Below are 26,651 nucleotides of genomic sequence, written 5' to 3'. Positions count from 1 at the left end.
CTATAGCAAACTGGAACAGATGTGCCTGTACTCTACACCATCCAGCTTCTTTATCTTCACAAGCCTCCCTATCCCTGCTGCTGCAAAGCATTCCCACAACATAGTGCTGCCACCATCTTGCTTTACAGTAGGGATGGTGTTAGGGTGATGTACTGTGTTAGCTGTGAAAAATGTACAAGGGTACGAAGACTTTTAGAAGGCACTGTAGTTTTTTTAAAACAGTATTCAATGCAGTTGTGCCACTAATATCTGCTTTTGTATCTCATATCATACCTGGGCTTACATGCTTTGAGCAATGGTCTATATTTGCATTCATGAAATGTGGAATGGGGTGTGCAGCGTTATTACATTGGAAGAAAAACAGAGAAACAGCTTTGTTACTGACTAGCTTGATTTATTGTTCACACTGAGCTTAGGTTTATAAATAAGAAGACATTCGAGCATGTGTACTGAAAAAGGAAGGAAACCAGAAGAGTGTCGTCCTGCCCACATTTGCTTAAAGGTTGTTAAAATGGTTTCTTTTCCATCAGTAAACACTAATGAATAGCAGCAGTGAGCTGTGCTCATGCCACACACAACCCAGAGATAAGGTGTACCAATGTGACTTTATTAGTGGTACATGTGAAAGGGAGCAAGAGGTAAACAACTCAGCTTTAATTATATCTTGTTAGGAGCTAACGCTTCTGGTTTCCTCAGCAGAACTGGACTGTGCTGCTGATATAGTTACAGTACTTATAATCTTGCGTTCTCTCTTGCATATTCTGCCCCAGTGGATCTATCTGATCTCGCTCTTGCGTGATAGGAAGCAAAATAAAAATCCACCTCCGAGCTGGAGCGTGATAAACCGGTTTGGATTTGTCTTTCTACTGATTTATAAAAGGTAAGCTTGCTGGGAACTTGGAAATTACTTTTACCATGGAAAACAAGTGCCAGCCCCCTCCCTGGTACTATGATGGCATTCAACTTTTCGGTTAGTACAAGAGGATGCCTACTTTTCGCCCTGAAATAACTATTTTGGACCTTTTAGTCCAGAAGCTTTCAGGCAGAGAGAGCTGAGGTTTGAACATGCCAGTGTGAAAAGGTTGAGTGCTGTCAGTATTTGGGTAAGGGCTGCTGAAGTGATAGAGGTTGGGAAGGTAGAACAGCTCTCCTGTGCCCAAGGAAACTGCAAGCTTCTGTGTCAAAATCTCAAGGGCTGGAAGGAAGAAAGAGGACAGGCAGCGTGGGAGGAGATGCAGTGTATGATGTATAGAGTGCGTGCTTATTTCATTAGTGCAAAGGTGTTGCTGATATTTCTCCCGAAATCAATGCCTCTCATTTCATTATGAAATGGTTGATCAGGTACAGTTCAATGCATGGCCTAACATCGCTGCAGAACACTCCCATGTCACTTGGCTGCCTGAAGGGGTGGTGACTTATTTGTGGCTGGTCCATTCCTTAGTTAATTATTCTATTTTAAACAAAAGTGTCATTGCCTACAAATTTTAATAAACACGAAAGGGGGAAAGAACAATCATTTGCTTATGAGGCACTAGTAAAAATGAAAAGAAGTTTGTCCACATCCAGCCACCTCTATCTGCCTGCAGTGCAGTGGACCTGTGACAAGTCGAGGCTTTTGCTTCGTTTCGTCTTGCATGTTGTAGCCTGTAGCAATAGTACACGGTCCTGGATAAAATGGGAGTCTTTGCAATTATGTTACCTTTGATGGAGAATTCTCCAAAGCCGATGTCATGTGAGAGCTTTCCTCCTGGTCTCTGGTGCTAAAGATACTGTAATATTGGTGACATTTCTTTGCACTAGCAAGGCTTCAGCTCAGCAATGTTCAGAGAAAGTTACACACTGTACTGAAATATCTGTCCCAAATGTGCTCCTTCCTTTTCACCAAGTGCACAATTTGCCAGTACACAGTTTTAATGATAGCAATAAAAGGTGCCAGGAGTAACAGTGCCACTAGGCACTTGCAGTTCATTCATCTGGGGTGATTTGGTCAGAGGGCCTTTTCCTATGTCCCATAGCAATGAGTGGTTTGGCTGTTCCTGAGATCTAATTTCATGGCTCCAATGGATTCTTGGTTTACTTCTTTTTCATAGATTCTCCGTCTGAAACCACCTTCAGTCACTCCTGCCCTCATTCAGCTGTTGGTTGTGTGATATTTCTTTTTGACTAGTGTTACTTTTCATCCTCATCACCCTCACTCATGCTGCCAATAGAGATTGAAGCAGCCTTGGGAGAAGAGGGCGTAGAGGATTTGTTTGACATCCAGGGGAAAGGAGGGGATGGAGAGCGCTCTCGGGTTGGACTGCTGCTTGGGCTCTGCCTTGGGGATAGTGCCTGCAGCATTCGGCCACTTCGTTCCTGAAACATCTGTTTCTGTACAGGCAGAAATATATAAAAAGACATTTAAGTGAACTTTTACAGTTATACTGAAGAAAAAGATGACCAGGATATCCTCAATGAATATTCATCCATTGTATGTGCATGCATATGATCTAAGGGAGAAGGCTGATTTGTATAGCTTGGTTCCCTTGAAATACAGACTGCCTGCGACCCTTGAAAAGTCATATTCTAAGAGCACAGCTCAGGTCTTCCCAAAGACAACAGCCAATCAGGTTTTCAGGATATCCACAATCAATATGCATGAGAAAAATTTGCATATGCTGGGGTCCCAGCGCATGTGCATTCATTTCCTTCATGGTCACTGTGGATATCCTGAAAACAGGATTGGCTGTGCTATCTGCAGGACAAATTTGGAAAATCCTGGCATAAGCTGAAATGCAGTAATCTACTTATTTGAGAAAGATGAGACTAAGGGGCAGATTTTCAAAGGGTAAAGCTGCCCCTGTGCTCGCCGGGCCTATCTTGCATAGGCTCGGCGGCGCGCACAAGCCCCAGGACGCACGTATGTACCGGGGCTTTGGAAAAGGGGCGGTCCGGGGGCATGGTGGCGGTCCGGGAACGGAACCGAGGCTTCCTTCATTGTGGCCGTGCCGGGGAATGGCGCGCCGCACAAGTTATGCCTGCCTCTGGTCAGGATGGGGGTTTAGATAAGGCTGGGGGACGGGTTAGGGAGGGGAAGGTGGGAGGTGGCAGAAGGAAAGTTCCCTCTGAGGCTGCTCCGATTTTGGAACGGCCTCGGAAGGAACTGGAAACTGGGAAAGCCATCGGGGCTCCCTTAGGTCTCGGCACGTGCAGGGTGCACAAGTGTGCACCCCCTTGCGCGCGTTGACCCCGGATTTTATAACATGCGTGCGGCAGCACGCACATGTTATAAAATCAGGCTTAGATTTGTTCGCGCCAGGTTGCGCGAACAAATCTATGCCCGAGCATATCTTTTAAGAGAATATTTTATTTTTTTAGGATGTAGCTGGATGAGGCTACATATCAAGTCATGAAAATGTTAGGACTGAGAGCTAAACCTTACAGAATATCTGAGCACCATTCCACTGTTGAGTGAAATTATTACTGTAGTCATTGATATAAAGAGGGGGTAGTGGATATAATGTTAGGAGAAGTGTGATCAGATGGCTCAAGCAGTGGAGAAAGCAGAGTTGCTTACCTGTAACAGGTGTTCTCTAAGGACAACAGGATGTTAATCCTCACACATAGGTGACATCATCAGATGGAGCCCCAACATGGAAATCTTACAAACTTTGTAGAACTTTGATTTGCTACATGGAGCATGCCCAGCATGCCCTATACCACACATCCACGAGGGGTCCCTCTCCAGTATTATAACAAAATTATATAAAAACAAAAACAGGAGAAACCCAATTTAGGCTCTTACATAGAAAGCTGAAATCCAGAACCTCCAGGGCAGTATTCTCTGAAATTCTCCCTGTTCCACGCGCAGGTACCCAGAGGCAGGAAGAGCACCGGAGTCTCAATGCATGGATGAGATGATGATGGAAGGAAGAGGTATTCAGTTTTCTAAGGAACTGGGGAACCTTTTGGGGAAGGGGGAGTCTTTTCCGAAGGGATGGGCTCTACCTTAACCAGGGTGGAACCAGGCTGCTGGCACTAACTTTTAAAAAGAAGATACAGCAGCTTTTTAACTATAACAAAGGGGAAAGCGAACAGTCAATCAGCAGCGCATGGTTCGGAGGGAGGTACCTTCGAAGGATACTAATGAAGCATTAGAGTTAGGACATACCAACAGAGAAGTTCCAATAATAAGAAAAGTAGTCCAAGTGCCTGTAAGTAATGAATCACCTGAGCTAAAATATTCCAATTTATCCCTGACAACTGAAAAGCAGAATGTTAATAAAAACAAAAAACACACTTTGAAATGTTTGCATGCTAATGCCAGAAGTCTAAGAAGTAAGATGGAAGGGTTAGAGTGTATAGCAGTGAATGATGACATAGACTTAATTGGCATCTCAGAGTCATGGTGCAAAGATGATAACCAATGGGATAGTGCTATACCAGGGTACAAATGATATCGCAGTGATAGAGAGGAGCAACTTGGTGGTGGGGTGGCATAGAGTCCAACAGGATAAAGATCCTGCAAGAGACTAAATGCGCAATCGAATCTTTAAGGGTAGAAATCCCTTGTGTGTTGGGGAAGAGAATAGCGATAGGAGTATACTGCCATCCACCTGACCAAAATATGAGACGGACAGTGAAATGCTAAGAGAAAGTAGGGAAGCTAACCAAATTGGTAGTGCTGTAATAATGGGAGATTTCAATTACCCATCAAATAATAAGGGTAAGTATATAATCAATTTCAGGTAAACCTAAACACATAAATTAAAAAAAATATTTTTATTCATTTAAACAATTTATAAACCAATTTGTATCAGCAATCAGATACACATCTACTTATATTTATATATCAAATGTTTATACAACAAATTATAAAGAATATATAAAAAATGTTTACATACACATCCATACCACAAAACACATGCATGCCCACAAACAATTTATAAAAACAAGGGTTACAATAAAATCTAAATATATGCAGCTTTCACAATAACATGAACAATCTGAGTTTTCTCTAACTGTTCTTCAAGAGATGACCAAACCATCTCATGGTTTCCTGCCTCCAGACCCTGCTGTACTACTGCTGAGAACGCATTCTGCTCCTGTTGAGGCAGGCGGTCTGACAGCTCCTGGACCTGCTTCCACTGGTTCCAGTTATACTGGATAATATATAGTTGGTAGGAGGCGATATGGGCGATGGGCATAGTGCCCTGATACACCTTCCTACCCAGACTATCCAACGCCCTGTGATCTCGACCTGGAGGGGCAGAGGCGTGGGTGCGGGAGCATTTGGCTTTTTTAAGAGCGAACTCCACTGCAACCAATTGGTGTGGGAGATGGTGCCTCTTAAATCTCAATGCTTGTTGGACCCAGGTAGATGGCATCCGTCTTATGATTAACTGTAGGGACAGACACAGGATATTCCCAGATCCTAAGAAGAAGTTCCTTAAAAATACGAACTTGGACAGCCACTGATTCCTTTGGAGCATCTACAAACTGGAGGACCTCCAGCATTTTTGTTACGCGTGGCCGACCACAGGCTGCCCCTGCAATCGGCCGTCCTTACCTCCGATGCCAGGAGTCGCCGGCAAGATATCCGTCCAGACCAAGATGCGGCAGGCTGCTGCGCAACACTATCCGAGCCGTGCAGGGGATACCACTCAGCTGAGCGGACATCTCTAGGCGCACGTGTGCGGTGCCCAATTCTTAAAGGTCCCATAGCGGGAACTCTCTGTGACGCTCCTCCCACTGTTGCCATCAAGACGTCCTTTTTAAGCCAGCCTGAACCAGACTCTAATGCCTCTGCAACAGGTCTCCTCTCTTGTGATTAGCTGGTTGAGTTCCTTGGTTTCTGTTTTCCTGGTTTCTACATCCTTGATCCCTGTGTTCCTGCAGTCTTTTTCTGGACTTCTCCTGGTGTTCCTGCTCTCCTGTTTTCGACTTCCTCCTCCCAGGACTGATTCTCTGGTTTGGACCTTGGCTTGCCTTGACTCGTCTTCTTCCCGGACTGACTTCTGGCTGACCTCGGATCTCCGCTCGACTACGCTTGTTCTGCTGCCTGCCCTCACCATGGTTCGTCTTCATGTTCACTGTCTGCTGCCTGCCCCGACCTTATCCTGCCTGGACCTCCTCTTAGTTTGCTCCTTCTTTGGATACCACGCTTCTCAAAGGCTTGTGCCTTAGTCCAGTCAATCCCGGTACCCAAGGGTTCAACCTGTGGGAAACAAGGACTGGTAATGGTGAAGTTCCTGTTAACCCTCTGTATCTTCCTACCTCCACCTGCCGACAGCGAGAACCTTCAGGGCCCTACCCTGTAGGTAGTGCTAACTCTGCTTCGTCTCAAGGGTCCACCGACGTAACAGTTTGCAGAGGCCATGGACATGGCAGATCATTCTGGCCTCCAGGCCATACCAGGGTTGGCTCAGAAGATCCAGCAACAGCAGTTTCTGGAAGTGCTGGCCGGCTCTATTGAACACCTCAGTGACCGCCTTGATGTCTCTACAGCTCTGACCAATACTCCGAGCTCTGCAACACCAGCACCTGGGTCGGTCACACCAACCATACGACTCCCCGCACCGCCTAGGTATACAGGAGACTCTAAGCAGTGCTGTGGGTTCCTAAACCAGTGCTTTATGCATTTCACCCTCCAACCAGCACAGTTCTCCAGTAATGTCATCAAGACCACATACATCCTCTCCCTTCTCGATGGGAAGGCCTTGGCCTGGGCATCTACCCTTTGGGAGCGAGGAGACGCTCTACTCCAGGACTTGCAGCAGTTCGTTAAGCCTTTAAGCAGGTGTTTGATGAACCTGGCTACTTGGCTACTATAGGATCTGATCTCCTGCACCTTCGAGAGGGTGCCCGACCCCTGGTGGACTACGCCATTGAGTTCCGTACTCTAGCCACCAAATTAAACTTGTGTGAAGATAGTTTGCGGAGCATTTCCTTGGAAGGACTATCCTCCCAAATAAAGGACGAGTTGGCAGCAAGGGAGCTTCCAGAGTCACTTGACACTCTCATAGATCTAGCCGGGAGGAGAGACCACCATCCCCAGCAGCAGAGGTCGGAAGTTGCGAGCCCCACGAAGGCATGGAGTGCTTGCCCCATCGTTCTCTCGACCCCCTCACACCAATCCCAGCAGCAGCATCCACAACTACCCAACCCGAGGAGTCTATGCAACTTGGGCAGAGTCGCTTCCCACCAGAGAAGCACCATCGTCGCACCCAGGGTCTATGTTTTTATTGTGCCAGGAAGGGGCACCTTCTTGCGCACTGTTCAGTGAAGCAGGGGAACCAATGAGCCTAAGCGCCAGTGGGGAGATGACCCTAGGCTTTACTACCCCTGTTCCCCAACTTATACTCCCAGTGGCTATCACTGTGGACAAACACGAGTTCTCCATCCTCGCATTGGTAGATTCTGGCGCTGGTGGGAATTTCATCATGAAGCCCTGACAGACCACTTGAAGCTGCCGACGATTTCCAGGGACTCTCCCCTTGTTATTTCATCTATTTCTGTGGAACCCCTTCTGGGTCAGATCACGAAGACTACCGCTCCATTGCATCTTTGCACCGGCATCCTGCATGTGGTGGAGATCACCTTTCATGTCATTGAGAAGGCAGTAGATCCCATTGTACTAGGACTACACTGGTTGCAACGCCATTCCCCCAGCTTCGACTGGGGAACTCTACAGTTAACCAGTTGGAATCCTCAATGTCATACCTCTTGTCTCCTCCAAGTCAGATGCCTATCGTTCATTCCTTTTGCTACAACTTCTCTGGACCTGCCATCGCAGTATGCTGAATATGCAGACATCTTCTCCAAGAAGAGAGCCGAGACCCTACCGAACATCATCCCTTTGACTGCGCCATCAACCTAATCTCAGACACTATGCCGCTGCAAGGAAGGGTATATCCCCTATCTTTCCCAGAGGCTAAGGCCATCTCCCAGTATATTCGGGAAAACCTTGAAAGAGGATTTATTCAACCCTCCCCCGGCAGGAGCAGGATTTTTCTTTGTGGCCAAGGATGGCACACTTTGGCCTTGTATTGACTGCCGAGGTCTCAATGCCATTACCAAGAATGATCACTACTCCTTGCCGCTCATTTCAGAATTACTTGACCATCTGCAGGGAGGCAGAATATTTACAAAGTTGGATCTCCGGCATCAAACCAGGCGACGAGTGGAAAACCGCGTTTAACACGCAGGGCGGCCATTATGAATATCTGGTCATGCCCTTCGGTTTGTGTAATGCGCCTGCGGTATTCCAGAATATGATGAACAAGATTTTCAGGGACCTCCTATATGTCTGCATGGTGATATATCTCGATGACATCCTCATTTTTTCCAAGGACCTGCAATCCCATCGTTGCGGCATCCAGCAAGTCCTCCAATGACTATGGGACAATTGTTGCGTCCGTCGCTGCTCAACGCCCTCACCTCGCCCTCTTTACCTCTGTGGTGACTCCCTCCGGGTCTGATGGACAGCTGGCTGCCGCGGCGTCTCCACACCGTCTCCCTCCGGCGTCCCCGGACCGGCTCAACGTTGCAGATCCGCCATGTTGCCTGATGACCTAGGGCGCGTGTGCGCTCTGATTGAAGTACCAGCAAGGGCGCGAACCTCAGGGGCATCCCCCTGAGATGACATCATTCGCTTCCAATATTTAAAGGTCTCTAATTCACTATCTAACTGAGTTAGCAAGGGGATTGCTTCAGCTTTACTCCCAAGCTACTCTGCCTCATCGGACTTATCAGAGGTACCCGCTCATCGGGGGCCTCGCTCTTTTCTTTACGTTCAGATTACAGATAGGAACCGGTACTCACTCCTCGAGGGCCCATGTTCCTGGACACTCTGAAAATTCTCTACTGCCTGGAAGCTATCGCTGCTATAAACAACTGTGAGTTGTCATCACTCTCTCAGAGCTTTCCCTGGGACCAGGTATTCGCTCCTCGAGGGCCTAAAACCTTTCCAGCTCCTGAGTTTCATTGAGACCTTATATGAGTTTTATCATCTAGTTCTGTTCATGAACCTTGTCTACTCTACCTACTCACTTTCTACAGTTTCTCAACAGCTCAGCCATCCTGGATCGCGGTTCCAGTGCCTGAGGGACTACAGCCCTGTCGAGCATATCAGCTCACTACTGCCACCTCTGGTAGTTTCCAAAACCTGTTTAATAAAAGAACTAATGTGTGTCTGTCTCCATACTCAAGCCTAGCCGGTGCTCCCTCTCGGGGTATCCTCCTGGGGGCATGGTCATCTGCCACCGGCCCAGGGATTCACCACTACTATCTCAGATTCATAATAGACTGCTAACTCCTCACGGAGAACCCTAACAGATTGCTACTCCCAGCATAACGGAATATACAGAATCTGAGACATTACAAGATAGCTGACTCCTCCTTCTTAGGAGCCATTCATTCAGATTGCTCCTCCCATCTAATGCCCAGCTTTCTTAACAGATTTACATCAGATTGCTAACTCCTTAGCAGATTTCCAACAGATATATTACAGATTGCTAACTCCCTAGCAAATCCAGAACAACAATAAGCTCTATGCAAAGTTAGAGAAGTGTTATAAAATCCACGCATCCATGTGTGCGCACCGGGAACCACACATGCACCCCATAGCGCATACCTGATCTCCCGAAGCTCCAGGAAGTTGATTTGAAAGCAGCTTTCCTGAGCAAACCAGAAACCTTGGGTGCTGAGCCCATCTGTTTGAGCTCCCCAGCCCAGAGTGGACGCATCCGTGGTGAGGACAATTTGGGTCGGAAGACTTTGAAAAGAGATCCCCCGTTCCAGATTTGAAAGTACCCAGATTTGAAATTACAACGAGTCCTGGAGGTTCTATGTGGACTGGCACCACTGTGACCTCAGGGTCCATTGGGCTCTGCGCATGTTTAATTGTGCCAAGGGTGTAACAAGGATGGTTGCAGTCATATGGCCCAACAGTCTCAACATTTTCTAGGCTGACACCTGCTGGCTCGGCTGAATTTCTGCCGCGATGGTCGTCAAAGTGACGGCCCTTTGACGAGACAGGAAGGTCTTGGCCTGAACTGTGTCTAGCAAGGCTCCTATGAAGTCTAATTGAGATGATGGGCCAAGATGGGACTTCGGGTAGTTGATGACGAATCTTAGCAACTCCAACACCCAGATGGTCAAGTGCATGTACCTGATGGCCTCTGCCTGAGATGTAAACAAAAGAAGGGGATAGATCTCAAGTCCTTTTGAAAATCTTTATTATTATAAAAACAAGTCGCTCAATAATAGCCCGACTTCGGCTGAGTTTCGCCACATTAAATGGGCTACGTCAGGGGCTGTATGAGTACTATATCAGTCATACACTGACTTGCAGAACCCGTTGATTGGCAACCATCTATTGGTGTCCCAGTCTGATCACATTGGGATCTTTACTGTGTGCAAGCTCCTGTCAATGACGTCATTCAAAGAATACCAGCCAATCATCCAGATAGGGGAAAACATGCACTTCCAGTCTGCGGAGGTATGCCCCCACCATGGCCAGGCACTTTGCAGAGACACGTGGGGCTGACACTTGCACCAACGGCAACACTCTGTACTGGAAGTGCCATTTTCCCACCACAAATCTGAGATACTTCTTTTGACCTGGAAAGATCTCAATGTCAGTGTACGCATCCTTTAAATCGCGGGAGCAAAGCTAGTCCCCTTTTTGCAGGAGGGAAATCAGGGTGCGCAGGGAAATCATCTTGAACTTTTCTCTTTTTAGAAACTTGCTTAAGGCCCTCAGGTCTAAGATGGGACGGAGTCCCCCTGTTCTCTTTGGAATCAGGAAGTACCGGGAGTAGAATCCCTGCCCCTTTTGCCTTGGTGGAACAGGTTCGACTGCTCTGGCCATTTAAAAGGGCAGAGAGCTTCCTTAACATTACCTCCTGATGCAGTAGCAGCCCCCAAAACGGGCACGGAGGCAAATTTGGTGGGACACCCAATAGAATTATTCGGTAGCCTTGACAGACAATAGACAGAACTCACTGGTCTGAAGTTATATGGGTCACCAATTCGCGAAGAAACGTAGCCTGGGGTCCAGCGTCTCGGTTACAGGTGGATGGCTTATGAGCTCTACGATCCAGTCAAAACCCTGTCCCAGGATTTGGCTGAGGCGCCGGTTGGGGCTTGGGAGCTTGCTGCTGCCTGGGACGGCCGCAGAAACTCACCCTTTGCGAACAGGTGCGAGGGGCCGGAGAATAGTACTTCCTCTGGTGGTAGAAAGCCCCCCTCTGACCCTGTCTCACAGACTAAGCCCAACAGGCAAGACAGAAGGTTAAGAAAGCAACTAGAACGCCCTGATGCAGCGTTAAGCAAAACGTTAGCGGCGGCTGAACAAAATTCTGTGTTCTTTGCAGGCACACGCTTTTCAACAGAAAATAGAAAAAATGGAACAGGTTGTGAGATAAGTGCCTTTTGCTCTTTATAATGTTGGGAAAAGTTGTTTAAAATTCAATGCATCCGTTCTAAAACACAGGACGCATGCAGTTTCATGAAGTTTCTCTGTTCCTTGAAGTATCATAAATTGGGCTATACTGTTAAGTATAAGTTGCTGTCTTGAAGATTGGAGCCATATTTTCAAGTTGATAACATCAGTTCAAATAACTTCAATTGCAACACAAGTAGTCCCATTGTGAACTTATACATAATTAGGATGAGAAAGAAGCAACATTTATTCACAAAGAATTTTAAGTAAAAATCAAATAAAAGAGGTATTAAGACCGGTGACTGCAACAACTGGCTACACAGTTTCTGTGCAAATTAGATTCTGTGCAGTACTGAGGTCTTTTCTCTTAATATAAATACATTTCACAAAAAAAATTAAAACAAAAATTTTTTATTGAATTTGTTGAAGTTACATAATAAATAAAAAATATTTTAACAGATTAGATACGGTTTCACAGACAAATAAATGGGAGTTATTGATAGCATTTTTGGATTTCATCAACTAATTATTTTTGGCTATCATTTGGAAACTAGTTATTCCCTTATTTTCTATTTCATTGGGTCTTATGGTGATCCCACAAATGAGCCATCCCTTGTCTCCAAAAAGATTATTTCCTGTGCGTGGCAGGTCAGCGAATCTTTCCTGTACCTCCGGTCAGAGATCCAAGGTCTGCAGCCATGCCATTCTGCAGGTGCCAATTCCCGCTGCAGAGGCTCTCGCTGCCGCTAGAAAACATCATAGGTGGAACACACCTTGTGTTTTCCACACTCCAGGCCCTGACGCACCAGTGACAGAAAGGTGTCTTGCTGCTGTTGAAGCAGCCCCTCCTGCACCTTCTTCCACAGGTTACAAGAGTATTAGCTCATGTAGAGCTGGTAGGAAGCAATGTAGACAATGAGCATAGTCCCCTGAAAAACTTTCCTCCCAAGAGCATCCATCACTCTATGATCCTTCCCCAGGGGGCACTGAGGCATGGGTTCAAGAGCGCTTGGCCCTCTTGAGAGAGGATTCGACCACTACCAATTGGTGTGCCAGCTGACTCTTTTCAAAACTGGTTGCCTGTTGAAGGAGGTAAACCCCGTCTGCCTTACTATTCACAGGCGGAACCATGAGGGGGTGCTCCCAAATCCTCAATAGCAACTCCTTAAAGATGTTGTGTACCAGGACCGCCACGATCTCTTTAGGAATCTCCATAAACTGGAGGATTTCCAGCATCTTGTGCCTGATGTCCTTCGTCATCATCAGCTGAAACGGGATGGCCTCTGCTTTTGCCCTTACAAAACTTGCAAAGATCAAAGATGGCGACCTCCTTCGTTCCTCTGGAGGAGACGGTTCTGAGGGAATACCCTCCAAGTCCTCTGAGGAGGATTCTGCAGTATACTCCTCCCAGGGGTCATAAGGGGGCCTCATCCTCGCTGTAATCCACAGGGGATGGGCCCTGGGTGCTCAGCCTTCGTCCAGAGGCCTAGGCATCAGTGGCAACGGTGCCAGACCCAGCAAAGCTGGATGGTGGGCTGCAGGCCTCGGTGCCCCCACCAGCCACAATGGAGCTTCCTCCTTGGAGTAACCGGCAACGAGCACTGCATCAGTTGGGGGAAGCATCGGTGCCCGGAACCGGTATCAGCTGGGTTGGTGACACAGCAGCGGATCCAGCAGGGAGAGCACAGGCTTCGATACCATCGGTGCCACAGGCTCAATGCCCCACAGAACGGATCAACTGCCAGCTGGACTCTGTGCTCCAACTCCTCCTCAAAGGTTGCCCATGCCAAAACGGACTGGGAGGCAGGAGGGGTGTTCCTCAGATTCCCAAGGTGGATCGGCGAATGACTCCAGGACCAGTGGAGACCATTGCGGACTTCCAGCATCTATTGAAGATAGGCACTCCTCGCTGTGGAGTCGCTTCAGAGGCATCACAGCAAGCTCTGGCGCCGACCTGAGCCCAGCACTGTGCATCGACTGAGACCAATACTGATGCTTCTTTGGTTTCCCTCGTTGCTCGACCCGGTCTTTCCCCTGGTCGAGGTCAATGACGACAAACCCGATGTCCTCGACCTGGAAGAGACTAACAGAGGTCAGTCCCCTGTGCCCCTATCTGCCGGCTGCAATGATGGAGCGGACGGCCCTGCCAATGTCAATGGCTCGGTGTCCATCGGTGTGGCTCATGTCCTTCGGCATTGATGCCACCGATGCCGATGTCAATTGCTCAGACTTCCTCACCCCAAAGAGCTTTTCCATTTTGTCAAGGCGAGCATGACATCCCTTCGGGGTCATTTGGTTGCACGAGCGGCAGCCCCGGACATCATGCAATGCCTACAGATAGAGGATACACACATAGTGTTAGTCCATACTGGACATGGTCCTCGGGCACTGAGGGCATCAACGGAAACCCAAGGCTATGACGATACGAACTGAACAGGGCAAAAAATGATTGCGGTGAGGGCAGGCGATCAGTGCTGGTGGCACCGAGGCACCATCACCATGGGGGGACAGAAGTGAAAGAAAACTTACCGAACCATGAAAAACTTCACAGAGACACTAGAGGAAACCGAAGAGGGATCCAGACCAAAAGAAAGTTGTGAAAAAAACGAAAACTATCGGTGGAAATGTTTTCCAAGCAATTTTTTAGAAAAAAAAGTCATGAGCTCAAGCAACCATGAGGGGAAAGCTCCGCATCATTAAAGAGACTGAAGAGAGACCCCACATGGATGCATGGTAGAGGGCATAGAAAGACATAAGTTTTCCGTGCCGGGATCCATCCGATGATGTCACCCATGTGTGAGGACACCATCCTGCTTGTCCTAGGAGAAACATTGATATCAACAAATAATATGCATTAATATAGCACATACTACTGTAAATAGGACTTGAGGGAAAGGGATTTTTTAAAATACTGGGTGGAATAAAATGTATGTTTTTTATTCGAAGGGGCTGATTCACCAATGATGTGGTTCCTATTTGGTGGTTATGGGAAAAGACCTTGATGAATCGGACCCTAAAAAGTACATATATAAAAATTAGACCAAAAAAGGAGACCTAGGAATAAGACTAAAAGAAGAAACAACAGAACTAAGAAATGAGATGATCCTGTGAAGAGTTTGGCTCAGGTAAGGCCTTCGCTAGTACTTCAGAGCTACACAGGTCTGGTTTTCAGGATGAGGCACAACAGGGCTTTCAGTCACATTCTTAAACTCCAGCTGTGGAATACAGATGTAGCTCATGAATATTCAATTATTCATTACAAGAACAGTGAAAAACAGAGCTGTCTGCAGCCCTGAAGGATAGGAGCTGCCCATCCCTCACAGGGTTGCTGATCATACGAATTACTCCATAGCTTACAGACAGCAGTTTCCCCTTTTCTTTGACCCTGGAAACCTGTTTTTATGTCTTTTGTACCTTCTGAGACTACAGGAGAGTCTCTTAAATGACCTAAGAAATACTTGCAGCCAACAAAAATCAGGAGGGTGCTGCAGCCTCCTAATGGTCTACGAAAGCACAGAATAACCAGCCTTCAGGCAGCATAGACAGGTCCCAAATAAAAGGTTTCACATCTTTGCCTGTGCTCTGTCTGGATAATGAAAGTGGCTGGAGAACAACATACCCAGGTTCCATCCGGACCAAACAACTCCAGAAAGTTCCCGATGAACTCCCGAGACTTCTCCTCCCACTTCTGAATGAGGTCATGGCTCTTTTCTTCTACTTTATACACAAATTCCTTTGATTTCTCCTCCACATTCTTAACCTTTTCCTTCATCTTGTCCACCTGGTTTTGAAAGCGATACTTCTTCTCCTGGTGAAAAGATCCAGGCAAAGAGAAAAGATTATCAGGCATAGGTCTGGAAGACTACTGGGCTATTTATTTTCATGTTAGCACTAACCAAACACCAAGCCACCCTGAAGATAAAAAGCAGGCTGGAATTAGTGTGCTCCACATGCTGGTCCAGCTGAGGTGCCGCACTGCACGCATGAAGATCCAAAGACCCAGAAAGGGAGGTTCACTTACATTTATAAAGCTGACGTTCAGCTCCTTGGCAGTGTATCCTCTCTGGAGATTGCGACGGGCATAAACATCATAATCTCGCACAATACGAGTGATGATGTCAGATGTGGAGATTCCTTCTGTTCTCTGCGTAGGTACAAACATTCCTGCCACAGAGTAAGTAGAGAAGCAGTGAAAGAGACCATTTTAAGTCAATGCTGCTGCTATTTAGAGCCCGATGTTAAGAAGCCCCTCCTTTACTCACCAGCAATTCTGCATGGCCTGTCTTCATTTTAATTTATTTTATATTAAAAATAAACCTGCTGGGCAATGTTGATTAACACTGCTTAGCTTTGGTTGGGCAGTCACAGTCTGTTTCTTTCTGCTGTCCCAAAGATAGCATCAGTATGTAGATACCAGCTCTTTCATGGGTGCCTGTTCTCTGAATTTCTGAGTCTGGCAGTGTTGCAGTGAGGGAGCTTTTAATGTTACTCTTATATGCAATTTCTACTGTGATGTCTGGATGCTGTAGATGGAACCAATTACACCTGATCTTTGAAATTTCCCAGTGTATAAAGAGATCAATATTCAAAGCTGGCTGTTTAAGTAACTTAGGCAGATATAACTTATCCAACTAAGTTACGATGCATATTCAGCGGTATGGCAAAGCCACTGAATATAGGTGTATAAGTGCACACCGCCGGATAAATCTATCCAGCTAAGCTTAGACCTGCTCTATGGGCCGTCTAAACTAAGACATACATTTATATGCCTACCTCCAAATATCTGTACTTAGACGTATAAGTTATACATCTAACTTGCTCTGCCTCCGATCTGCCCAATGCATGCCCACTCTTTTTGTGCGTACATTTTAGCCATATAAGGGACTTAAATGGCTAAGCGGCGGCTGCTGAACATGGGCGCACATTCAGCGGCCACTACTTAGCCACACAAGTTTCACTTATCTGGCTAAATAGCACTGAATGCATTTTGAATCTTGACCTCAAAGTGTGTAGAGGCTGGAGCAGGTTGTGATGGGGCTGAGGACATACACTGGCCTTACTGACATGTTTCACTAAAGGCTTATGACTCTAAATACTGTACTATGCACACTTCCAAACAAAAATCACTTGTGACGTTAAATATTATTTCCTTTCTACATAAAAGGTCACTTGCCACCACTGGATCCCCAATTATTCGGAGCTGAGGAGGTAAAAGGAACTATGCCAACAGACTCACTTTTTCTCCACCACAAAATGACGTATGTTTTTTTGAAAAGATGAAAGTCAGAAGGGCAAAAATCCAACCTTTGACATATGCCTTATCAACTCTACATGAGTGGGGACATTTCTCTTTTCTTCAATATGTCATTGCCTACCTAGATGCCCATACACAGGGCATGGGGAGTCAATAGCCATCTAACTGCTGCCTATACATAGGTATTGGGGAGTCATGTCTACCCAGAGGAAAGGAGAAAACTCCAATAAAACTGCCAAAGGTGGGAGAAATGTTTTTTTGTTGGACACAACCCTTTTTCTATTTTATTTCTTCATAACAAGAAAGATAACCCAAAATAATATAACATGTCCATGTCTCAGATGCCGAGGAGAACAGACTATCCAAACACACCATCCCACTGAGAGGCCATGTCTAACCAGTAAGGGGATGTAAAGGTTTGGTGTGAACGTCATGTCATGGTCTTACAATCTCAAAAGAGGTCACTTATATTGCTGTCATTAGGGGCTTTGACATACTCTTCTAAGGTCAAGTCAACCAGAGCTTAACAAAAGGAAATACAGTCTGTTCCCCAATTTGAAATGATGCACTTCGTCACACTGCAATCACAAGCCCCTCTAGGTCAAATGAAACAAGTTGAATAGGTTTTCTGTGGGTTTTAGTCTGCTAGAAGATGAGAGCACTCTTGCTATTCAAAGAATGCAAAGTTTGTTCAGCCTTATGGGAATGCAGCCTGGGAAAGGATGCTGGAAGGACAATTGACTGAATATGATGGAAACCTTTTGCTACCATCGGCAAGAGCACTGGAATTCATTTCCAGAGGACATGGTGAAAGCTTTTAGTGTGGCTGTGTTTAAAAAAGGTTTGGACAAGTTCCTGGAGGAAAAGCTATAATTCATTATTAAGATGGAGTTGCAGAAATCCACTTCTTATCTCTCAGATAAGCAGCAAGGAATCTACCTTTTGGGATCCTGCCAGGTACTTGTGACCTGGATCGGTCACTGTTGGAAAGGGGATAATGGGCTTGATGGACCTTTGGTCTGATCCAGTATGGCAAATCTTATGTACTTATGATTAGTGCAGAGCACCATCCTATAGTGATGAGATCTGGTGTGATGAGGCGGATCCCCCTTGCAGTCAGTAATAGTCTACAAATGGGGAGAAAGTAACCAGCCAGAAAGAAAGTAACCAGCCAGAAAGAAAGAACAGAAAACTGCAGACTGCTGGGAGTTGTAATCCCAAAAGGAAAATTAGTTCTTACCTGTTAATTTTCGTTCCTGTAGTACCACGGATCAGTCCAGACTGTGGGTTGAGCCTCCTTTCCAGCAGGTGGAGACAGACTAAAACTGAAAGGATATCCTATATGAGGACAGAGCCTATGCTATAACCCTTCAGTATAACGAATGTCAAAGCAGAAAATAACAAAACCAGAGTAGGATCAAGCAAGCAACCATAAAGCTCAATAGAGCAACTGTAAAACAATGAACGAAACATGTTATGCCTAACTGCTCTTGCATATACTTGGTACTTGGACAACCAAGGCTTCCGGTGTATTTGCTCAGTATTGTTGCACAAAATGACGTCTTAAAAAGAACTGCAACCTGCAAGAACAAGCTTCGAGAGGACAGAAAGAGAGACAAAGGGAAGGGCTGATCCGTGGTACTACAGGAACGAAAATTAACAGGTAAGAACTAATTTTCCTTTCTCTGTACGTACCTGGATCAGTCCAGACTGTGGGATGTACCAAAGCTCCCCTAAACCGGGTGGGATCGAGACAGTCCCACTCGAAGCACTGGTAGACCAAAAGAACCAAAGAGCGGAGCTCGCACAGCCAGGCGGTAGTGTCGATCAAAAGTAGGTAAAGACGTCCAAGTGACGGCACTGCAAATCTCCTACGGAGAGAACAATTGAAAGTTCGCCCAGGAAGTAGCTCGAGAACGCAGTGAATGAGTCGTTAGACCCTCGGGAACCACCCGAGCATGACAAAGATAAGCTGAGGAGATCGCTGCCTTCAACCAGCGCGCTATAGCGGACGCAGAAGCCGGCTTACCCCGATTGGACCCACACAAGAGGCCAAAGGATGGACCGAAACATGAAGGCCATTGGTAACCAGGAGGTAGCGACGTAGAACTCGTAAGGCATTAACGTAACAAAGATCGTCCCTAGTCGCAGGGGAAACGCGGGGAGTTCCGCCGACTGGTGGACATGGAGGTTAGAAGAACTTGCACCAAGAAGGAAGGGCCCGTACGAGAGATACCCCTGAGTTGGAAGAACGCAAAGAGGTTCCGACCGGACAGTGCTTGGATCTCCGAACTCCGATGAGTAGAGGAGATAGAGACCAGAAGCCAGTCTTAAGCGGAAGAGCCTTCAAGGTAGCGCGACGGAGAGGTTTGAACAGAGCCGCAGAGAGGGCCCGAAAAAAACCAGATGAAAACTCTACGACGGGCAAGCAGCGGAGAAGGCGGACGGAGATGTTTGACGCCCATGAAGCAGAAAATCGCAGCCGGGTGACCGCTCAGTGACGACCTTCCACCCGACCCAGGAGAGAGCCGAGAGGGGAGACTTAAACGTGCCAAGAACGAGAGGAAGACCCTCGGAGAGACTGTCTTGGAGAAGAAAAGACTAACGAGATCGGGGTGGCGTACGCTGAGAGATCCGACTCCGCACAAACAGCCTCAAACACGTTCTAGATACGCACGTACTCCAGGGAAGTCGACTGTTTCTGGGCCCGCAGCCAGGCGGAGAAGACCTCCTCCTAATAGCACTTGCGCCGGAGACGTCGTCGTTCAAAGGCCAGGCCGCTAAACAAGTGCAATCGGCCTGGACGAAAAATACAGGTCCCTGACTAGGGAGTCTAGGAAGATGGCGAAGCCGCAGAGGTACGTCCGTCGCTAGGTTGAGAAAAAAACCACGAATCACGGCCCGCGCGGCCACTCGGGGGCTAGCAGAAGCACGGGACCCAGATGGAGTTCTATTCGCCTGAGAACTTTCCCGACCAGAGACCACACACGTAGAGAAGGACGCCCGCCGGTCAAGGGAGAGCCAGAACATCCACGCCCGCCGAGCCGTGGTCCCTCCAGCGGAAGAACCAAGTTGCCATGGTATTGTGAAGAGTCGCCTAGAGGCCCAGGTGGGAGGGAACCACCGGTCGATGAGAAAATCCATGGCTGCGGCAAAGAGCGTCCACTTCCCGGGAGCGAGCAACTGACGACTGAGCGATCAGCCTGAACATTCCCCTGCCCACGGAGTGGGAGACCGCCGGGCACTGTAGATGTTGCTCGGCCCAGGCGAAGAGAAGGCTGGTGTCCAGGGCCACCAGCAGACTGCAGGCGTCTCCTGGGCGACAGATGGAAGCCACAGTGGTGGAGTTGTCGGACAAGACTCGTATCGCCTCGCCGCGGATGAGGGGAAGAAACTCCAGAAGAGCTAGAAACACCGCCCGAGCCTCCAACCGCTTGATGTGCCAGGAAGACGGAGCCGCTGGCCAGATCCCCTGGGCATACAGGGAGAGGCAGACCACACCCCAGCCCGAAACACAGGTGTCCGCGGTTACTATCACCCACTGAGGGACTTGGAGAGGCAGTCCCGGTAACAAATGAGGAAGGGGGAAGCTACCACAGCAAAGCGGCGACGGTAGAGCCCAAACAACGGAAGGACAGTGTGAAGCAGTGTTGCCACTGGCTGCCAACGGGACAGCAAAGTTGCTGGAACGGTCGCATATGAGGAAAAGCCCAAGGGACTAGGTCGACGGTAAGGGCCAAGGAGCCCGAGATCTGCAGGCAGGCACAAGCCATCGAAGAAGGCAGCAAGAGCAGACTCTGAAACTGGCCGAACAACTGGAGGACCCGCACGCGAGGCAAGAAGACCTCGCCCAGCCAGGTGTCGAAGTGGGCTCCCATGAACTCTAACTCCTGGGCGGGTGGAGGTTGCCCTCAGAGAATTCAGTATCCACCCGAGAGGCGCGAGAAGAGCTAACACGCGATACACTGCCCCCCCCGGCAAAGAACCACCGCCTTGGCCCTGACGCGCCAGACGTCTAGGTAAGAGTGAATAAGGAGACCTTCCCAGCGGGGACCTGCTGCCACCAACACCCAGACATTGGTGAAGGTGCAAGGCACCATCACGAGACCAAGGGAAAGCGCCCAGAACTAGAAGCCCCGGCGAAGCATGAGAACGGGAAGAGACTACGGCAGCCACGATGAATCAGAAAATGGAACACGCCTCTGACAAAAACAAGTGAGGTGAGGAACGCTCCCGGGGAAACGGCACGAGGACCGCTCACAGGGTTTCCATGCGGAGAAGCGGGATCTGGAGGGCCCGGGTGACTCATTTGAGGTCTAAGATCGGACGAAGAACATAGGATACTGGCCTGCGGCAAGTATACTGTCTGGAACCGGGACCTCCGCGCCCAGACACAGGAGCTTGGCAGGGGTTTGCTACACCGTTTGCCGCAGGGACCGACCGTACAGGGAAAACAGAAAAGATCCCGACAATCTCGAGTAAAGCGAAGACGTGCCCGTCTCTGAGAACGTCGAGGATCCACTGGTCCGACAGGATCTTGACCCAGGCCACGGAAAACAGGGAAAGGCGACCGTCTAGGAAGGGGACCGAGGAATGAGGCAAGGAAACTCCAGTGAATGTGCAGGCGTAAGGATTGAGTGTGTGGGCTGGCCCCGCGGAAGGGACGGCGCCCACGAGAGGGCTGCGACCAAAACTGCGATCAAGAAGGAAAGAACCCACTGAGGAGTTACCGAGCCCGCGTGGGGTATATCGTCTCTGGCCCCGAAAACGTGGACGAGAGGGAGTAAAGGACCAGGATGGGTTCGCACGGTCCTCCGCAAGCTGTTGGACCTGACTTTCCCCTAAGGAATCCACAGTTTCTCAAGGTCCGTGACAGGGAACAGCTTACCTTTGAACGGCAACGTGCCCCACTGGACTGTGAAGGAGGATCGGACAACCAGTAGCGCAGCTAGAGGAGCCGTATGGCGGATATCGCCGAGGCTATCGCCTGTGCCTGGAAGTGGAGAAGGGTCATATGCGCAGCCTCTGGCCACGGGAGGTTCTGGGCACAGAGCAAAGATGACACTGACCCTACCTGAGGCCTGTCCGCAGCAGGAAACCGCCGCAAAAAGTGGTACACACCCCCAGCGCCAGGACATCAAAATACGCTTCACATGAGCCACGAGCAGGTGTACCTGGGCGGCTTGAGGGTTTCTTTTTTTTTTTTTTAAACAAAGCAAAACAGGCTCAGGAGGTTGAAAGATAGTTTAGTGTTGAGGCTTAGGCCTCAGGGGTGGGGGTAGGGAAGGTTGAGGAGGGGGATTAATGGGGAACCATTTGGTTAAAATGAAACGATGCAACATTTGGGCTTTCCAATGCTTTATCACCAGTTGACTGTTTCACTGTTATATGGGCAAAGAAGTGTCTATGGATTGCAATGAGGACTTAATTGCATAGTAGCCTTACATGTGGAGATAATGTACTCTCTATTTAACTTTTGGACAGCTGGTTATTATGCTTATTTTATTGTCAAATGTCCACATTTATTGTATTTGTTGGTTTCTCAATAAAAAAAAAAAAAAAAAAGCAAAACACCGGGAGGGGGAGCTTGGTCAGGGCACGGCCCGGCCGGGGAGCCTGCCACGCCCACGGGCACAACTGGTTGGGTGTGGGAGGAAGGGGAAAGGCGCTTGCCCAATCCCTGAATCCCACCAGGACCGGGTCCATAACCGTGGGCAAAGCGGCTGTACCAGGGCTGGGAGGATAGCCCACGCAACCGGATTGGCGATGGGATCCGGGAGGACCGGATCCGCCGGGAAGTCAGGGGGGCAACTCCGGGACCACCTGCGCCCCAAGGGACCCCGGGGACTCCGTAGCCGGCCGAACTGTGAACAGCATGGGGCGGGGAAATTTTAAGTATTTATTTATTTTAAAAAATGGTTTTTTTTTTAATTTTTTTGTTAATATTGTTGTGGCCCAGTGGGGGGACGAGGGGGGACCTTCCACCTTCCCCTGCATGCTCGCTAAAGGGGATCTACGCAGGAGGAGGGGAGATGCAGAAAAAAAAGAGAGCCAAAAAATCCCAAGTGGGGGAGGGGAAGGGGGAAGCGAGGGGGGGACAAAGAACCCTTCCTGGGGGGCTTGGGGGGCTCAAATCGTGGGGTAGCTGCAAAGAATTCAGCCCTCCAGCCCTAGGGAGCTCCGAAAACGGAGCCGATAAAAAATCCAAAATGGCCGCTGTTCCCAGGCTTTCCCGACCTGGGAACGGCCTGGCCAAGCTCTGGGGACTCGATCCCCGGGCTAAATTAGCCTTCCCTGCCAAGGAGGGACCTTCCCCACCCGGCAGGGAGGCATAGAAGAGGCCCCCTCGAAAAAAAAACTCGAAGAGGGCTGGCAGAGAAGAGGCAGGCTGCCTGCCGTGGCAAACAGAGAGCCGCTCTGAAGAAAAAAAGGCTGCAGAGAAAAAGTTTGATTGACAGCCTGGAGGCCAGGAGTGAAGCAGGGGGAAAACCTGCTGACTCTGCCTGTCTGGCTGCCAGTTCAAGGCCTCCTGAGACCAGAAAAGAGAAAAAATACTGGTCTACTGCTGCAAATAAGTTAGAGGCAGGGGAATACCTGTAACATGTTTAAAACTGGAAATTGAACCTTTTTTTTTTTTTACTGAGCGCAGCAGTCGGGTTCTAAACCCTCTCGGCAGCCAGAGGGGGGTGGAGACGAGACCCGGAGAGACTCAGTCCCCACACCTGGAAGCAGATACGGACTCAGGCTATGCAGTGCACAAGGGGCAAAGCCCCCCTGAGACCGGCAAGAGCTGGGAGACGGATCCGTCTCCCACACAGAAGAAAAAGAAAAAGTCACTAAAGAAAAAATCTCTTTTAAACAGAAAGAAGAACAGAAGAAGTACTTGCTTGATCCATAAGGAAAGAAGAAGGAAAGGCTGACTAGCCTAAGCAGAGAACGAAGGGTGAGCTGCTAACACCTGCTGGAGACAGACAAATACTGAAGGGTTATAGCATAGGCTCTGTCCTCATATAGGATATCCTTCAAGTTTTAGTCTGTCTCCACCTGCTGGAAAGGAGGCTCAACCCACAGTCTGGACTGATCCGGGTACGTACAGGGAAAGCAATGGTGAGCAAGAGGCTGTTGGGGACAGTAGTCTCAGGGAATCTCAACCTAAAGTCAATCAGAAGGAAAGTACTTGCCCCAAGGGAATACAGGTGAGGCTAAATAAGAACTTGCTTACAGTATAGTCTCCTTTGGGTTAACAGACTGTTGGAGCAGGACACTGCCAAGGAAGCAGACAGTTTGCAGGGAATAAGGTTGCTAACTGGCTTTAGATTTTCCAGACAGCCTGATGCAGTCTGGTTTTACCCTACTGTGTAAAGTGATTTGTAGACTTGCTTTTCTTAGGGAAATCAATAGGGATATCAATACTATAAGTCCATGCAGACAGAGGAGTAAGACAAGAATAGGATCACTATGTTCTGAAAGCTGTAGTCAGCTGGTAACTCTATTACGGAAATAGAAGCTAGTCTCAGGAGACTATGAAAGGCCAAAAGTTTATTTTCCAAGGGAATATCTCAGTAGAAGGACTACAAAGTCTGCTAAGAGGTTGATCAGAGGAGACTGTGGTAGGATAATAGTTTTTTTTAAACTAGAAATGCAAAAAACAGGTTTCCTCATATGCATCTATCAAATAACCAAATATTATACATACGAAAGATGCAAAAACTAAATCTAAATTAAATTTTAATAACATTTCAAAGTACATATATAGTTCTATAATCAAATTAATCAAGTTTCAAAATCCACATATATTTAGACAATTAATATACATCAGAGAACACAAAAAATGCCCACACACAAACTACAGACAAACAAAACACAAACCATCCCCACAAAAAATAAAAAAAAGATTTTCAAAAGCAAGTTCCACTAAGCCAATATCAACACAAAGTTCCACAACTGTGATTCATATACAGATTTGATAGATGATATAGCCAAAGGAAACTGCTGAACTAAAGATAGTTCCAAACCCAATATTGGGTAGAAGAAATCTTCAAGTCTCACGTTGAAAAGTCCATTTAAGATGAATCCAGAAGCAATGAAGATCACATAAGCTGTACTTGGTGAAAATATATGTGTGGATTATGAAACTTGATTAATTTGATTAAAGAAATATTTATGTATTTTGAAATTTAATTAAAGTTTAGTTTACATTTAGTTTTTGCTTTTTTCTTATTTACATATAGTAGGATAAGAGTTGGCACTCCAGGTGTGAAATACCCCACAGGGAATTGAAGTCTATTGCTAGAACCTAGTTGGATACAGCCCATTAGGGATCCCTACAAAGGTGAGGCCTTGTAGAAAAGCCATGCATTTAGAGAAGGAGGGAGAAACGTACCGAGGTCTATGTTCAGACACAGTCCAGATAGCAAAGTTAGCTGAATAAACTTATCTGGGTAACTTTAGAGGTATATTCAATAGTGCAGCCGTGCTATTGAATAAAGCCAGCTAATTGTAGGAGAGGTCGACAGGCTGACCAGACTTAGCCAGCTAAATTATCTGGCTAACTCAACTCCTCCCACTTATGCCCCTGGAACGCCGCACACTTTACTGGCTAAATTCTAGCCGGCTCTCTTATTAGTCAACTAGAATTTAGCTGAAAGTGCCCAAATCTTTATTTAGCTGGCTAACTTCTGACAGGGGGGGGGTGCAGCTGCCCTGAGCGTGTTCCTTGACAGCAGAGATCTGAGAGCTTATGTGTTTTCTATGACAAAAGCCATAGTTATCACTAACACCAGATTCATGGGAAATAACCCCGTCCCTCCCAAGTCTTAGTATAGAGGCTGACTCATAGGAGACGGGCAGAGGAGGGGAATAACAGGAACGATCCTTCACCTGCCTCCTTAATGTGTTTATAGACATCATCTGAACCAGCAGAAGAGTAGGGAATGTCATCATGAGCAACAAAATCAATCTGCAGAGACAGTAAAAACAATTCACAGTAAGCTTATAGCAGGTTGGCACAGTATAGGAACTGATTATACTTTCTCATGCTTTTATTCTAATTAACTCTTCCTGCTTTCCAAATCCCTGCCCCTGGGGCTAGCTTGAGAAAAATGAAAAATGTATTCAGAAATCTTCATTAAAAACTAAAGAAATTTGATTCCCTTATTATGTTTGTTCAAAAAATGCATTGCCATGAACTGGCACTGGTACCCAGAATTACATGTCAGCCACTGAATAAACATCGCCCAAATATGTATTCTGTTTTCATGTTGCAGAATATGAGTTTTTCTGTTCTCATGCCACAGAATATGAGTTTGCAAAAAAAAGAGGTTTTAACCAGTGCAGAAGAAAGCCACATGGAGGTAACTTTAAAATCTGATTGTCACACCAGTGAGACCCTATGAAATAGCATGGTCTTTCTCACTGTATTATACACACTGTTGTGCTTGCCCTTTTGTGTTCCTATATTGAAAGTAAAAGTGATTCTGCAAATCAGGACTTTATCTGGTAACTACAACAGAACAGAATAGAAGAAAGGGATATACTACCATCTACCTAGCCAGAACAGACAAGACAATGACATTCGGGAAACTAACATAATTAGCAATACAGTAATAGGTGATTTAAATTACCTCAGTATTGACTGGGTGAATGTCACATCTGAGCATGGTAAGGAGGTAACACTTCTAGATGAAATAAATGACAACTTCATGCTGCAGCCAGTACAAAAACTAACATGCAGGGGAGCTATTTTAGACCTAACCCTCAGTAGCACACATGATTTGGTGTGAGAATGTTGGAACCACTTGGCAACAGTGATCATAACACGATCAAATCAAACTTCATAATTGGAGGGAGGATACTAAAGGAAAATTGGTTCTTACCTGCTAATTTTTGTTCCTGTAGTATCACAAATCAGTCCAGATTCCTGGGTTTTGACTCCTTGCCAGCAGATGGAGACAGAGAAAGTTTCACTGACAC

At 47.3% G+C, this 26,651-nt stretch overlaps 1 protein-coding gene across 1 annotated transcript in view; it reads right to left on the bottom strand.

Annotated features, from left to right (window-relative positions):
* Nucleotides 1–235: 235 nt before the first annotated feature.
* Nucleotides 236–26,651, bottom strand: part of PCYT1B (phosphate cytidylyltransferase 1, choline, beta) — an 85,133-nt gene continuing 58,717 nt past the window's right edge. The window contains exons 5-8 of the mRNA XM_029603089.1: nt 25,560–25,638; nt 15,447–15,589; nt 15,045–15,233; nt 236–2,370 (exon numbers count right to left, since the gene is read on the bottom strand). Coding sequence (XP_029458949.1) covers nt 2,170–2,370; nt 15,045–15,233; nt 15,447–15,589; nt 25,560–25,638 — 612 coding nt within the window. The 3' untranslated portion in view covers nt 236–2,169. The remainder of the gene's footprint in view (nt 2,371–15,044; nt 15,234–15,446; nt 15,590–25,559; nt 25,639–26,651) is intronic.

This window comes from Rhinatrema bivittatum, chromosome 5 (genome assembly GCF_901001135.1).
Source record: "Rhinatrema bivittatum chromosome 5, aRhiBiv1.1, whole genome shotgun sequence".
NCBI classification, from domain to species: domain Eukaryota; kingdom Metazoa; phylum Chordata; class Amphibia; order Gymnophiona; family Rhinatrematidae; genus Rhinatrema; species Rhinatrema bivittatum.
This window is presented reverse-complemented; position numbering and strand designations above follow the sequence as displayed.